The 17,101-nt window shown below is 38.1% G+C and overlaps 1 protein-coding gene across 1 annotated transcript in view; it reads right to left on the reverse strand.

Annotated features, from left to right (window-relative positions):
* The window catches only part of LOC136169338 (complement factor H-like), an 88,778-nt gene that overhangs the window by 55,836 nt on the left and 15,841 nt on the right, over nucleotides 1-17,101 (reverse strand). Inside the window, 4 exon segments of the mRNA XM_065937119.1 lie at nucleotides 2,577-2,676; nucleotides 9,122-9,129; nucleotides 9,225-9,401; nucleotides 11,037-11,219. Coding sequence (XP_065793191.1) covers nucleotides 2,577-2,676; nucleotides 9,122-9,129; nucleotides 9,225-9,401; nucleotides 11,037-11,219 — 468 coding nt within the window.

The raw sequence follows: 17,101 nt of genomic DNA on the forward strand, positions 1-17,101 counted from the left end.
TTTTACGGTTTCAGGGAAGTCCACACCGCCTTCCACACTCCTCTCTTCAAACGTTAGAGCCTAAGTCCTCACCACTGAGTGTGCAGGACTTAGCGTCCGTTTCTAAAGATCACACATGATGGACATGACAGTGTGTGACCAAGTCATACCTGGTGTGGAGGCTTCCTCCTCCCTCTCTGGGGTCTCTGGCCCTGAGGAAAGTGAGCTGTCACTCAAGCAAGCTGCGGAGATGCCCAGCTGGTCAGGTACTGAGGCCTCCCCACAAAGCCAGGAGAGTGAGCCAACTTGGAAGCAGAGCCTCCGGCCCAGCTGAGCGTCCAGGTGATAGTGGCCCAGGTCAGTACCCTGTCTGCCACCCATGCACAGTGATTCAGAACCAGACAGTGAAGGCCCTTCCTCACTCGTGACCCACAGGAGCTCTAAGAACATGGAGGGGTGTTGTCCTACGCCAATGTGATTTCTGGGAAATTTGTTAATTTGGACTGTGTCTCTAATACAATGGCGTCCCAGTGGGCCCAAGTGGTAAGGAAGCCGCCTGCCAATGCAGGAGACACAGGAGAGGCAGGTTCCAATGAAGATTGGAAGTGAGCATGCATAGAAAACAAACTTTAGTTTTTTAAGCCACTAAGATTTTGGAGTACATTATTCATATTGTAATCAAATAAGCTAATCCAGGTTTCAAAACTCCTCTTTCACATAAAGACTCAGGTGAAAGGTGTCTGTTGTAAATACTGAGCTCCGTCATTGTAGGGCAGAAGTATCCGTAGACAATACAAATAAGAAATGGTCATGTCGCTGTTTCAGTAAGTCTTAGTTTGGAAATATGCCTGTAGCCTTATTCTTGTTGATTAATAAACCAGCACTCATATAGCTGGGGATCAGGAGAAACTGAATTAAATAACATGTCTGCCTGCTTCTCAGCAAGAATAATGGTGATGCAGCCTTTCTTATAAGTGATCTGGGGCCTGAGCGGCTCTTAATTGTAACACTTAAGATTGGACAGGGAGCTTTATTGTGCTGTAAATGTTGTTCATGAAGAAAATTGCTAAATGGACTAAAACAACATGCAACAAATTATGAGATGAATAATGCAGAGTGATGCATATTCTACCCACACCTGGAATTTCATGAGGTATCATAAAACTCATTAGAGGTTTCAATTATAAAAACTTGAAGACAACTGGATTATTAAAGAAAACGAAAGACAAAAACATCATAATGAAGAACCTATAAGTTTTATTTTTTGGAGTAAAATCTTTGTTTTTAATATGATTTAATGGCTTATATTAATACATTTATATAATTTAATTCTTAATTTTCATTAATTTTGATTGGAGTTGCTTTAAAATGTTGGGTTAGCTTACCCTGTACATCAAAACGAATCAGTTATATGAGTATGTGTATATATGTATACATAAATATATATTCCCTTTTTTTGGATTTTCTTCCCATTTAGGTCCCCAGACAGCATTGAGTGGAGCTGCCTATGATACACAGTAGGTTCTCATTAGTTATCTATTTTATTCATAACAGCCAGGACATGGAATCAACCTACATGTCCATCAAGAGAAGAATAGATATAGATGAAATGGTACATATATACAATGAGATATTACCCAGCCATAAAAAGCTATGAACTTGTGCAGGTTGCAGAGATGTAGATAGACCTGGAGACTGCCTTATAGAGTGAAGCAAGTCAGAAAGAGAAAAATAAATACTGTATAATATTGCTATATATGGAATCTAGGAAAACGATACAGATGAACTTATTTGCAAACCAAAAATAGAGATACAGCCATAGAGAATGGATGTATGGATACCAGGGGGTCCAAGGTTAGGTGGATGAATTGGGAGATTGAGCTAGACATATATACACTATTGTGTAGAAAATAGATAGCTAATGGAAAGAACTTATAAGTTTAAAAATAAAAGTGACAAGGTTTTTTTTAAGGTTGTCAACATTTCCATTTCTCTCTGAAAATAATTCTAAATGTATTGGCACTACACTGGAAATTAAGACTGTATTCCACATTTTGTAAAAGGAAAATATATCTGATACCTAAGCTGGTTTTTTAAAAGCCTTAAACTAACAGTGATGTTAATAACCTTTAATAGGTTTATTAAGCTATAGTCACAATACAGTCAATTGAACATATTTAAAATGAGATTTGAACCTATAAAATATATATTTGAACCTGTAAAATTATTAAAAAAAATAACCATTGTTCTCCAGAGTTGCCTCATATTACAAGTAAGACTCTTCTAAACACTGTGGAATTATAATCTACTTTTCAGTGACACAATTTCTATTCACATTTTCACGAGCATATTCACATGACCCCATAATCTACATAGAGTACCTCTTTGCACTGTGGAACTCAGATGGCATAGAAAAGTATTCATTTTCTTTTCCCTTTTTAGGTGAATATCTGATCATTTTTCCATTAAGGTATCCTTATGGTTATCTCACAGTGCAGACTATTTTAACCAGTTTACTTGATCAAAAATACACACAAAGGAAAGTAGATAGTTATATTTAGGAGGAAGGCTGAGTGTTCACAACTGTTTCAACTTACCCTGTCCGTGAGCAGTGTAAAACCACGAGGTGAGAAGGACATTGATTAACAACATGTTAGATTTTCCCAGTGGTACATTCACACAAATACTCCAGTTGCACTGTTTAGGGTTCAAAATCTGCCTCATTTTCAGTTACCTAGTGTGACTGAATTTAAATGCATTACAATGAACCTAATTAATTAGTGCCATTGTGTAAATATCAAAGTTCAAAGTTTTGAAATGACCCTAAGTTGTTTCTGTTGGTAGTTTCACAATAAGTTATTGTATTCATCACCTGATATCTATGTGCACAACTTTCTGTGGCTAATATGGACTGGTTGCAAAGCCATATATCAGATACTAACTTTCAATAATATATTTTAAGAGAGTAGGTGAAGTTTTACATAGACATTTGAGTCATCTGTATTTTCATGGGTAAGGGAAGTGAATAGATTAAAAAAATATATATATATAGTAGAACTTAAAAACAGTCATATAAATTATAGCACAATCCCTTCATTTAAATGGTATTTATGTGTGGGTTTTATGATTATCAATTTTCCCAATTTTGATGACATGTAATTGTCATAAAGCACTGCATAAGTTTCAGGTGTATGGCCTAATGATGTAATCTACATATATCATGAAATGATTATAGCAATAAGGTTTGTGAATATCCATCATCTCATATAGCTATAAAGAAATATAAAAAAATTGTGATGAGAACTCAGGACTTACTGTCCTATTAACTTCCATACTTAAGATACAGCAGAATTAATCATATTAATCTTGTTGTACACGACAGCCAATCATATTAATCTTGTTGTACACGACAGCCTTAGTACTAATCTATCTCACAGCAGGAAATTGGTACCTTTTGACTGGCTTTATCCGGTTTCCCTGTCTCCAGCCCCAACCTCTGGTAACCACAAATCAGATTTCTTTTTCAAAGTATTTGTTTGTTCCTTTAAGTACAGCTGACCTACAACATTGTATTACTTTCTGTTACACAGTGTAGTGATTCCATGTTTCTGTCCATTTCAAAATAATTGCCACAGTAAGTTTAGTTACCATCAATCAAGATTTTTAAACTTGCATAATTATTGACTATATGCACCACACTGAATATTTCGTGTTTATGACTCATCTATTTTGCACCTGGAAGTTTATCCCCTTAACCTCTCCCTCACCAGAGGATATGGAGTGCATTCCCTTACAGAACTGTTCATTGCAGCTTTATTCATAAACAGCAAAAATGCAAATGGTTCCCATAAACATTCAGAAAATGAATAAAACATTTGTAGCATTTTCATACAATGGATTCATATTCACGAATTTAGAAAACAAAATGAAGTACTGATATAGACAGCAGCTTGGGATCATCTCACAGCTCTCGTAAATGGAAAAAATCAAACACACTCACTAAGTACGTATCTTATAATGTCATTGGTAGGCATTTCAAGACGTGGAAAAGCTCATCATGAAGGCAGTGCCTATGAGATAAGGTGTCATACAGAATGGGAAGAGACACAAGGAAACCTGAAGATGTGCTGGACATTTGCTCAATTTAGTTCTGGGTAATAGTTACACAGGTATACATATGTGTTAAAAAATCAAAATCAGAACACTTAAGATTAACTTTACTTTAGGTATTTAGCTCTTTATATGTTAAACTTTGCTTTAAAGATTACAATTTTCAGAATAAAATGTAAAGTTAAAAGTTATTGTTTTTCTTCAAAAGTTCATTTCTCAGTGGACCCAAACCTCCACTCCAAAAAGAAATAGTGTAGCTATGGAATATGGAAAGACTTCAATAGGCATGAAGGAACATTTAGGATAATGAAAATATTCTACATCTTGATTATAGAGTAGTTCTATAGAAGTATTGGAGAAGGAAATGGAAATCTACTCCAGTATTCTTGTCTGGGAAATCCCATGGACAGAGGAACTTGGAAGGCTACAGTCCATGGGATTGCAAGAGTTGGATGCACCCTGTCAACTAAACCATGACATAAATATATATATATTTCACAAGACTGATAATATTGCATATTTAGAATAGACAGGTTAAAATTGTCTATTCTGTAAAGGTAATGGGAAGTTCCTCAGAGCTCCAGGTGATTAAAAGGAAGAGGGAAATAGAAGGACTATAGAATTCTCCAAAAAACTAAAATACCAAAGCAATAATAGAAGAGCATTTTCATAAAAGTTAAAAAAAGAAAAAGAAAACCAAGAGTTTTATATCCATACAACCAGACAGCCAAGTATTAAACTACAGAAAATATTTTTAAACATGCAAGAACTCACAGGACATTATTGATATACAGATGTGCACATTCCGTGGCTATAGCTACATGCTTAGTCACCCAGTCATGTCTGAATATTGCTATCCTTTGGATTATAGCCCGCCAATCTCCTCTGTCCATGAGATTTTCCACGCAAGGTTATGATTGAGGGTTTCCATTTTCTCCTCCACAGAATCTTCACAACCCAGGAATCAAACTAGTGTTTCCTGTGTCTCCTGCACTACAGGCAGATTCTTTAAACGTTGAACCATCAGGGAACTGCCTCCATGCATGTAGGGGGCACCTTAAATATGGACTTTACCTTATTCCACCTGAATGAAGGGTTCAAAAGAATAGAAAGAAGAGATAAGAAAGCATTCTTAAGTGAACAATGCAAAGAAATAAAGGAAAGCAATAGAATGGTAAAGACTAAAGAACTTTTCATGAAAATTAGAGTTTCAAAGGGAACATTCCATGCAAAGATGCGCACATTGAAGGACAGAAACAGTTTGGATCCAACAGAAGCAGAAGATATTAAGAAGAGGTGGCAGGAATACATAGAAAAACTGTACAAAAGAGGTCTTAATGACCCGGATAACCATGATGGTGTGATCACTCACCTAGAGCCAGACATCCTGGAGCGTGGAGTCAAGTGGGCATTAGGAAGCATTACTACAAACAAAGCCAGTGGAGGTGATGGAGTTCCAGCTGTGCTACTTCAAATCCTAAAAGACAATGCTGATAAAGTGCTGCACTCAGTATACCAGCTAATTTGGAAAACTCAGCAGAGACCACAGGGCTGGAAAAGGTCAGTTTTCCTTCCAATCTCAAAGAAAGACAACGCCAAAGAATGTTCAAACTACCACATAATTATGTTCATTTCACATGCTGGCAATACAATGCTCAAAATCCTTCAAGCTAGGCTTCAGCCGTATGTGAACTGAACCTAGACTTCCAGATCTACAAGCTGGATTTAGAAAAAGCAGAGGAACCAGAGATCAAATTGGCAGCATCTGTTGGATCACAGATAAAGCAAGGGAACGCCAGAAAAACATCTACTTCTGCTTCATTGACTACACTAAAACCTTGGAATTTGTGGATCACAACAAACTGGAAAGTTCTTCAGGAGATGGGCATACCAGACCACCTTGGAAACCAGTATGCAAGTCAAGAAGAAATAGTTAGAACCAGACATAGAACAACCAGCCAGTTCCAAATTGGGATAGGAGTACATCAAGGCTGTATATTGTCACCTTGTTATTTAACTTTATGTGGAGTAAAGCATGCAAAATGCTGGGATGGATGACTCACAAGCTGAACTCAAGATTGCCAGATAAATATTAAAACCTCAGATGTGCAGAAACACCAGCTCTTTGCAGAAAGCAAAGATGAACTGAAGGACCTCTTGATGAAGGTGAAAGAATAGAGTGGAAAGGCTGGATTAAAAGTCAACATGAAAAAGCTTAGATTATGGCATCCAGTCCCATCACTTCATGGGAAATAGATGGGGAAACAATGGAAATAGAGACAGACTTCATTTGTGAGGACTCCAAATCACTGAGAAGAGTTATTGCAGCCTCAAAATTAAAACAAAAAAACAAAAAACATGCTTGCTCCTCGGAAGAAAAGTTATGACAAATGTAGATAGCATTTTAAAAAGCATCACTTTGTCAAAAAAGGCCTGTATAGTCAGGCTATGGTTTTACCAGTAATCATGTACGGATGTGAGAGTTGGATTAAAAAGGAGGCTCTATGCCAAAGATTTGATGCTTTCAAACAGTGGTGTTCTCCTGAGAGTCCCTTGGAGAGCAATGAAGTGAAATCAGTCAATCTTAAAGGAAATCCACCCTGAATATTCATGGGAAGGACTGATGCTGAAATTGAAGCTCCAATAGTTTGGCTACCTGATATGAAGAGCTAATTCATTGGAAAAGACCCTGATGCTGGGAAAGATTGAGGACAGGAGGAGAAGGGGTTGACAGAGGATGAGATGGTTGGATGGCATCATTGACCCAATGGATATGAGTTTGAGCAAACTCCTAGAGATAGTGAGAGACAAGAAAGCCTGGTGAGGTGCTGTCCAAGGGGCTGCAAATATTGGGGCACAAGTGACTGAACAACAAAATGAAGCTTCTTCCACCAGATGGCGCTGTTCAGCCTCTAAAGAAGGGGTTTTTGTTTGTTTGTTTTAATTATTTTGTGGGCAAGGTAGGAAGGGGCCTTGGAGATCAGAGACTCTTTTTGCTTTAATATACATTTCAAAAGATGACATGGGAAATGGGCAATATCATGCTATACATTTTGTTTTTTTTTTTTTCCAGAGCTGAGAGTGAAATAAGGGTTGGGGCATGGATAGACTTACATTTGTGTAAATTTAATAGTCTCCAAAGTAGAAAGAATGTAACCAAATCATGACAGGAGAAGGAAGAGATGAGGGCAATATAAACACTGATCACTGAGAAGTAGGTGAGTGTTCAAACATCCCACTTACAACTGGCAGCAAGATGTCAAATAGTTGAGTATAATGAAAACAGGAATGGCATTCTATCAAGTGTACTATACAAGTTTAGACATATAGAAAAGACACTAAACTTTCTCAGATAACAAAGTAAATGTAAAAGCACCAGAGGAAAAAGGAGTGTATATATTTCAACATAAGATGCTATAGCAAAGTTTCCACCAAACATGATTCATATCTATAAGCATGTACAGTGTGAAATTGTTAAAGAAAGAAAGCTAAGAAAGAAAGTTAAGTCGTTCAGTCTTGTTCAACTCTTTGCAACCCCGTGAACTGCAGCCCACCATGCTCCTCTGTCCATGGGATTCTCCAGGCAAGAATACTGGAGTGGGTATTTTAAGTCTTTTAACCTGATATATTAATTGAATTAGAAATATTCATTAGTATAACTATTCTAATGTAAGTAGATTATAAGTTCCTTGAATAAACTGTATGGTAAGCATTATGACAAGAAGATTACATGAATAATTTATTTTAATAACTGAAAGATATTTTGAAATATTAGAACATTTCTAAATATTAAATCATTGTACAGACTCAGTGGAGTGAACAAACTTCAAATAGGTCATTGGTCTTAGATATATACTTAGATAATGGTGGAATTGGATATAGAAACATTTCAGGTGATTCCACAGAAATTACTGTTAGTCAATTTATTATTTCTCATTATTATATCCTTTTCTTCTGTCCACATCTATGAAACATTCATTCTGACATGTTTTCCCCTAAATTTTCCAGGTCCTCCTTTCTTTCTGTCCACATTGCCATCTATTCTTCTTCTCTCAGACACCTCAGAGTTGGAAGCTTCAGGACTCAGTCTTGAGTTCTCCTCTATTTTCTTTCTACATCCTTTCCCAATCTGATGTCATCATTTACAGAGTGATAATCTCACATGTACATCTCCTGGCTAAATCCATGCATTCAACACTGTAGTTGACGTAGCCAATGTTTATGGTCCCCGTCGGCCCAAACACAATGTGTTCAGGTCAAAGTTGTGATGCTTTTGCCAAAGTGTTTTAATCCTGCCGGTACCACCTACAAAATCATTTCCATTTGCCTGCTTGCTTGTGAGAAATAAAATTTTCTCTCATTGAGTAGAATCCACCCACCTTGATATTTTCAAATATTGCTTTGTTGCCAAAGCTTTGCACAGAACTCGTCCCTTGACTTGGGACAGTCAACATCCACTCAGCTTACCAGAGACTGAAGCCCTGTTTCCAACCCTGGGAAAAACATATCTCATTGGCAAACATAAAGAGATCCATGTCATTGTCCTCTGCTGCTGTTGTTAAGTCACTTCAGTTGTGTCCAACGCCGTGTGACCCCATAGATGGCAGCCCACCAGGCTCCTCTGTCCCTGGGATTCTCCAGGCAAGAATACTGGACTGGGTTGCCATTTCCTTCTCCAATGCATGCATGCATGCTAAGTTGCCTCATCGTGTCCGACTCTGTGCGACCCTAGAGACAGCAGTCCACCATGCTCCTCCATCCACAAGATTCTCCAGGCAAGAATACTGGAGTGGGCTGCCATTTCCTTCTCCAGTCATCGACCTCAGAATTTGTCAAAGTCAGAAAATAAAAAGCATCTGTCAAGAGCTGATTAAATTAACATTCAAGGTAGGAGGTATAAACGGAAACTCAGGAGCAAAATACTTGAACAGGTTGCAACACCCTGTCATTTTGGTATTGAGTGAGTCAATGAACTTTAAAACTTCCCCTCCTTCCAGTTTACATTAAAGTAGAAGGAAGCGTCATTCCTTACAGATGATTCTAGATCAGCATAATTTGGTAAAAATAAAACACTGACGATTACTGTTAAATTCTGTTTATCTTGAAGGAAGGAACATCTGGAAAAGAGCACCTACCGTAGCATGCAGCTTTATCGGACCAGCCGTCTTGACCACATACTATGGAGCCTGCGGTGCGTCCGTCTCGGTTCTCATATCCGTCAAGACACTCGTAGTCCAGCCTGTCGTTCAGCCTGAACCACGTGCCATCACTTTTGAGTCTGGCCTTCTCAAATACTGGCCTGTCACAGGATTCTAAGGGATAATGGGATTGCGATTTCATTTCTAATATTATTTAGTGGGCAATTTGATTGAGTCTCATCTCAAGGAAAAGGGCTTCACCAATTAGTATGTACTAATCATTAAAAATAAGCCAAGAATACTAGTGATATACCACTGTACTGAAATAATTACTCAAAATGAAAAAAACAGTGTATTTCTATGCAACATTTTTCTCAACACTTATTGTCCCTGAATTATTTATTTTATGAACATGTTCCTGAATTTAATTATCCTTATGCATTTTTCCAATATTAGTATTAAAATAAGCCATTACGGAAGTATTGTACTATTTTCATAACATCATTTTCTGAATTAATAGGCCAAATATATTAGCAGTTGTGACATATTTCCCAGAGAAAACTGAATTGAAAGAAAGGTAATTTTCAAAAGGCAAGTTAATTTTTAAAGATTCTATAAAATTTTTAAAATTTTATAGATTTAAAATATAGATTAACATGCTGATTTTCCTCTTCCAACTGTATTTCTGGTTGTTTAAATTCTTTAATGCTTATTAAGTTTGAATACAGACATAGTTCTATTATTTATAGCTATTTACAAGAAAATATATTAACAAACAATCTGTGTTCACTAACACCATAGACTGATGTTAATAAAGGTTTAAATTATTTACTTCAAATTTCATAATGTGTTAAAGCAAAAGTATACTAGTAAAATATAATAATAGAGACATTTTCCATAAAAAGCATGTTAGAATGGAAAATTGTCATATATCAAAATAAAATGTTTGATATGTGCAACTTTTTTCATTTTGAGAGTGTACTGCCTGTAGCAAATATAGACACTAGAAAAAATAAAATGAAAACAGTAGAAATGGATATTCTAAATATCCACTTCACTTAAAGTGAATATGTAAAATATCACTTCAAAAATATCACTGTGTAGCTTTGGGATGAATAAGACAAACTCATAAATTGTTCTTAGAAATCTTCATAAACATCTATGTGGTGCTACATGAAAAACTTTCACCACAGCAGAATTTGGTCCTGTCTAGAAGTGTTTCTCTATCTCCACTAACTAGATGTTTATGAAGATTTCCTAAGAGAGAATTTTTCACAAGGAAAACTATCCTAGAGACTCAAACATATGAATTATATATCATATTATTTGATGTTTATGCACCATGGCCTCACATCTTTGCTTAAAAACATAACTTTTAGTCTTAGGAGCAGAGACTCTGGCTTAAGAGTTTCCTAAAATAAAAACAAATGCAATCAGCATAAAGATCTCAGCTAAAAATAAATTAATTTATCCCGGAATAGAGGTAAGGCTCTTAGTAAAATTAGTTTTTAGTCACAGGATGTTTCAAACTGACAAAACGTTGAACTAAATAGTACAGTGGTATTCTACTCCACTAGTAATTAATCATTAAAGGCAAAAAAAAAAAAAAAAAGAGAGAGAGAGAGAGAGAGATTTTCCAAAGCTTTGTAATTGATGTTTTCAAATACAGTCATGGAACCACAAAACACTTCATATGACGCTGCCCCAGCAAAGTAAAAAAGAAAGAAAAATGGATAAAGAACAAAGTTAAAGAGTACTTCTGTATAGTTATCATCAGGATAAAGAATACTAAGATAATGAATTACTTACTAATGCATACAGGTTGAGCTGACCATCCATTCTGCAGACATGTAATTAATCCTGATGTCTTGCCATCTTCTGTTACATATCCTGGTTTACACTTATATTCTGTTTGTTTATTTAGGGGATACGTAAAGGCAGATTCAGACAAAAATCCATTCTCAATTCTTACATTGTCTTTTGAACATGTTTCTAAATGGGAGAAAGCATAAAGAACAGGTAAGCATATATTTGATACACATTTCATAAGGACCCAAATAAGGTAATGATACAAAAAAAGGGGAGTCATTTATGATTATAAACCAAGAAAAATTCTAATCATTTAAGGTCCCCTGTAAGGAAAAAAGAACAAAACCAGAAACTATGAATTTCCAGAGATATAAAACCAAAACACTTGATTTCTATTATCTAGAACAAAGCAAGATTTAAAAGACTCTGAATCCCTTCTAGGAAATTATTAGAAATCTGTTTGTCTAAAGGATCTGGAATCACACAGCATGTCAGAAATCTATCAGCAATGGGTTTCCTTTCCTGGGACTTGTTGAAAGTATTGTCTAGTCTGGCTCTCTTAAGCAACCCAGAACACAGATCAAATGACGATCACAGAATATTCCACCATAGTGACCCCAGCCATTGTCTCTGAGAATTTCAAACGTTGTCAACAAACAGGGTGCTTGAAGCAATATCAGTACTTGGAGTTCAATGAAGATGACAAAGATCGATACATGCATTCATTCTACTAACGACAAAAAGATGATCCTTCAAGCCATGAATAACTAAACTTGGAAAAGTACAATTCTGTCACCTACTAGATATCTTCATAGAATTCAGCTAATTTTTTTAGCACTTCACAGATTAAGAAGAAATTAAAAGAGAAAACTTGGAATATTTTGAATTGAATGAAAATAAAGCTATGATAAGGAAAGTTTTATATGATTTATAAGAAGAAATTAAAAGAGAAAACTTTGAATATTTTGAATTGAATGAAAATAAAACCATGATAAGTAAAGTTTTATATGATTTATATGACTTATGAGATGACACAAATGTGTGCTGAGGGGAATTTTAAAATTACATAGCAATTATAGTAATGACAAAGACTAAAAATCAATTTTTGCTTTTACTTAAATTGGAAAATGGAAAAGCAAACAAGCCCAACACATATAACTTGGAAACAATGCAGTGATATTAGTAAGAGAGTGGACTAGGCCACCTTGACCTCCCCTTCTCTCCACAGACACACAGACACACAGTTATGTGTGAATCAGCTCCATTTATTCAAAATAAAAAGAGTAGATGAGCAGTTCTGCATTCAAGGCAAGTGAGAAAATGTCAAATCCTAAGTGGCAGGGAAAACGAAGACACATTCCCCATGCAGCAGAGCACCATACAATTTGAAGGGAACACTCAACTCCCAGCTTCTCCTGGAGGAGCAAAGAGTTTGATCCACAATCTAGGTCTCTGATTTTGCAAATGCCAGTCCAGGGTCCAGGTTCCAATTAGCCTGCCTCTGGGAGGATGAGCATGTCCAGTCTCCTGGGATGACAGAAATGAAGTGGCACTTATGAATCTGTACCAGCACTTCTCATAGGTCATCCCCTAGCTTAAAGCAGAGTGAGCAACTCCCAGTTTCTTCATGGAAGGAGACAGATGGCACATCTGGATATTGTGCTTTTCTAGCTTGCCTGAGAAATTGGCTTCTAACTAATGTGTCCCTGAGATCCGATGAAACCCAAAATTTGCATGGTGCCTCCGGAGTACAGAGAGCTAAAGCATGGTTCAGAAGGCACAGGGTGTGAAGCAGCATGCAGGCATTTGCCACAGCTCCTCTCCCCAGTTCAGGGCAGAGTGAGCGAGGTGATAAACTCCAATTGCCTGCTCCACAAGTATTCTGACTTGTAGATCACTGCATACTCTAGACTCCTGGAGGATGCTGCCTACAAACACAGAAGTTTAGATGAGCAGAGAGGTTAGAGAGGCACCCAAAATTCTGGCCAGGCTGATTGAAAAGGCTGAATTCTGGAAATGTTCTACTTATGAAGCCAGTCTGTGAAGACTAGCACAAGTGCATGTTTAGTCTAATGCACAGATATCAATACAGAGAGTCAAGAAAAATGATCAAGTGTGAAGTATCTTCAAATGAGAAGAAAAAGATACCACTGCTTTTTATCCCGACCCAACAACAGAAATTGGACACCCACCCACAGCAAGCCTGACTTGGAGTGAGGTGTGGGCTTTATACCATACACTGAGATCCACGATGGTGGAAGAATATATGTGCGTGGAGTACATCTCTCTCCACGGATACGTCAGGAATACACCTCCAAACACAGAAGATCTTGTGGAACACCAGCTGAGAACCTGGCCACCAGAAAAGGATATATAGAACCATGCACACTCAGTGGGACAAAGGAAGGAGGGCAGAACAAGAAGAGTGAGAAGAACTGGATCTGTACCTGGGGTTGGGGAACTGAAGCAGGAACAGAGCTGTAGGGGAGGGAAATGTTTGTGACAGAGGTGAAGCACTGAGGCTGCAGGAGAGTGAAACAGCTGATCTGTGTGAGTCTGAATGAAGTGAGGATCACACAGACAATCCTTGCCACAGCCACACACACCCCAGACAGGGACGCAAGTCCCCTAGAAAGTGCTGCAGCTTGGAGCTGGAACATAGAGATTGGAAAGCTATCCCAGGGCTAGGTCTGCTGTTGACTGAAGGGAGATGGCCTGAGGAAACCTGAGAGAGGAGAGTGCAGTGGGAAATGCTTATGAAGGAAAGCCAGCTAACCTGGAGGCAGGGTGATACTGCTGAGTAACACACAGAGGATGGAGCCATCTCTGACCCTCTCTCTCTGTACATATCAGCACCAGACTGCGGAAACAAAGCAAGGAGAGTGGTCCTTTAAGGACCTGATGTGCAAAGCAACACAGAAGGACCCCAGCCAGGGTGATCTTTAAGTCCCTGATGCGATGAACAACAGAGAATGACCCCAACAGGGGAGCCCTATAAGCGCCTGAAGGGGTCAAGCAAAGCGAAGGACCAGCCAAAGAGGCCCTCTGATGGCCAGGTGCCAGAAGTTAGGGAAAGACACTAATAGAGCCATAGCTCCTGGAGCTGAGTCTGTTGGTTTCCCTGCATGCTTGGCACTGCCAGGGTTCCCATAATTCAAGCAGCTGTGTCACCTCCATGCTCAATCCTCCCTGGGCAGAGCTGTCAGAAGCTAGAAAAATCCCTAATAGTTACATACCTTTTGTGACAATAGCCACCAGCTATGTATCTGGTGTGGCCAGGGTTCCCATCATCCAAGCTCCTGTTCCACTCCCATGCTCAACACCCACAAGGACAGAGCAACCAGAGGCTACAAAAACCCTGCTGTCCTAGTCCCCGGCTCCCCTTAATATCTGGTACTGCCAGGGCCCCTTCAATCCAAGCAACTGCACCAATTCCACATTCCATCTCCCCTGGGGCACACCCAAGTCCTCCAGGGGAGCCTCAGGAGCAAACTCCTGTGGACGACTCACATGCAGAGGTGAAGATAAAACCACAAGTGAAATCCAGGGGTGGGTGGCTAAGGAATAGAACTAAAACCTTCTCACCAGTGGAACAAGCTGAAGATTGAATCCAGATGATCAACTGGCAGACTTTGTATCTATGGAATATATAAAGGACAATGAGAGTTCCTGCAAAAGAAAACATACTAGCACTGGCGATGTGGACATCAGAGCAAGAACACACAGGAGTAGGACCAGATTAGAGTCTGAGCTGCCCCCACAACAGGTCCAGACACCAGCCCAGAACTGGAGGGCATCCTAGGGAGGTGAGGTGGACTGTGAGTCACATTGAGGAAAAGGATGCTGACAGTTGATCCAATAAAGATATTTATTATTTTTATATTTTAACTTATTCAGTAGTTGCTACTAGGTTTTTACCATTTATTTTCTCTCCTCTATTGTTCTAGTTGTTGATTTTAATGCTACTATTAAATCTATTTATGATCTTGAGAAATTTTTTAAATCACACTGTTAATATCCTTTAAATGCTTCTTCCTCTACATTGGTCTTTTGTTGTTTTGTGTTTCTTCCTGGTTTTAATTTTTGAAGTTTTTAAAAATTTATTATTATTTTTCCACATATATTTTTTGTTTGCTTTTCTTATTCTTTTCCTGTTGCAAGTTATTCTTTAATACATATGAAACTTATTTATATACCTCTATTAAATTTTCTTTTCTAGTCTTTCTTTCTTTCCTTCCTTTTCTCACTATGCTTATTAGTCTGTTTTGCTTTAGTTGCTTTATTCCCCAGTTGACACATCGCTTTGGTTTTGTTTTCCAGTTTATGCTTTTAGTCAGTTTTTTTAATAACTAGCTGATATCATTTTTGCTTTCATTTGCTCAATGGATCAATCTCTTCTACTTTCTTCTTCGCCTTCTTAAATTCTTTTTTACACTGCTGTGTTTTTGGTTTTGTTTTTTTTTCTGTGTGTATATACATGTGTATGTATCCCATTATTTTTCTGAGTACTTGCCTGATTTTGTATTTGCCATCTGTTGGGGGTTTGAATTTTGTTTCTTGTTTTACTGTGTTTGTTTTAATCCCCTTACAAACCACCTGTGGAATTTGACTTCCCTCCCAGATAACAGGCCCAGAGTCTATGGAGTGGGAGAACTGCCAAGATTCTAGATTGCCATAAGACTCCTACCCCAGGGAGTGTCTATTAATGAGAACTCCCGTGAAGGCCTCCATGTTCACACCTGCATCACCCAACTGCCAGCAGCACCCAGTGGAGGAGGCCTTACCCAACAACCAAGACAATGAAACACAAACCCAGTCATCAGCAAACAGGATTCCCCTCACAAAGTCCTGCCCCTTAGAGGGAGAAAGAAACACGATGAAACAAAAAACCCAATCATCAGCAAACCGGACCCAGTCATCAGCAAACAGGATCCAGTATCAGCAAACAGGATTGCCACCTCACAATCCTGACCGTTAGAGGGGGAAAAAAAAACACGATAAAACACAAACCCAGTCATCAGCAAACAGGATCCAGTCATGGCAAACAAGACCCAGTCATCAGCAAACAGGATTCCCCTCACAAAGTCCTGCCCATTAGAGGGGGAAAGAAAAACACAATGAAACACAAAACCAGTCATCAGCAAACAGGATTGCCCCTCACAAAGTTCTGACCATTAGAAGGGGAAAGAAACATGATGGAACACTAACCCAGTCATCAGCAAACAGGATTGTCACCTCACAAAGTCCTGCCCATTAGAGGGGGAAACAAATACAATGAAACACAAACCCAGTCATCAGTAAACAAGATAGCCCCCTCACAAAGTCCTGCCCCCTAGAGGGGGAAAGAAACACGATGAAACACAAACCCAGTCATCAGCAAACAGGATTCCCCTCACAAAGTCCTGCCCATTAGAGGGAAGGAAAAAAGGAAAAAAAAACAAAAAAAAACTTACTTCCTTTCACCAGAGTACAAACAAAAGTCACACCCAAAAGAAGCCTACACAAATCCCTGGCACAACTTTACACACCAAGGGCAGAAACCAAAAGGAAAGAGGAGTTCTACCTGAAAGCCTGAGAAAAGGAGACTTCAAATACAATAATTTTTAAAAAGGCAGAAAAATATTGCTCAAGTAAAGAAATAAAATAGAAGTACACAAACCCTCCCCCTCCCGAAAACATAATAACAAATGGAAATAGATAAAATACCTAAAAAAAGAATTCAGAGTAATGATAGGAAAGATATTCCAAAACCTTGCAAAGAGAATGGATAGAATGCCAAGAAGCAGTCAACCAATTAACACAATAACAAAGGATATAGAAGGAATAAAGAGTAAACCAACAAAGATGAATAGCACAATTATGGAAATCAAAAATTCTCTAGAAGGAAACAATGATAGATCTTAAGCAGAACAATGGAACAGTGAGCTGGAAGATAAAATGGTGGAAGTAGTTGCTGATGAGCAGAATAAAGGAAAAAGAATGAAAAGAATTGAGGAGAGCTTTGGAGACATCTGGGATAGTATTTAACACAGGAACAGATGACTTATAGGGGTCCCAGAGGAAGA

This window comes from Muntiacus reevesi, chromosome 5 (assembly GCF_963930625.1).
Source record: "Muntiacus reevesi chromosome 5, mMunRee1.1, whole genome shotgun sequence".
NCBI classification, from domain to species: Eukaryota; Metazoa; Chordata; class Mammalia; order Artiodactyla; family Cervidae; genus Muntiacus; species Muntiacus reevesi.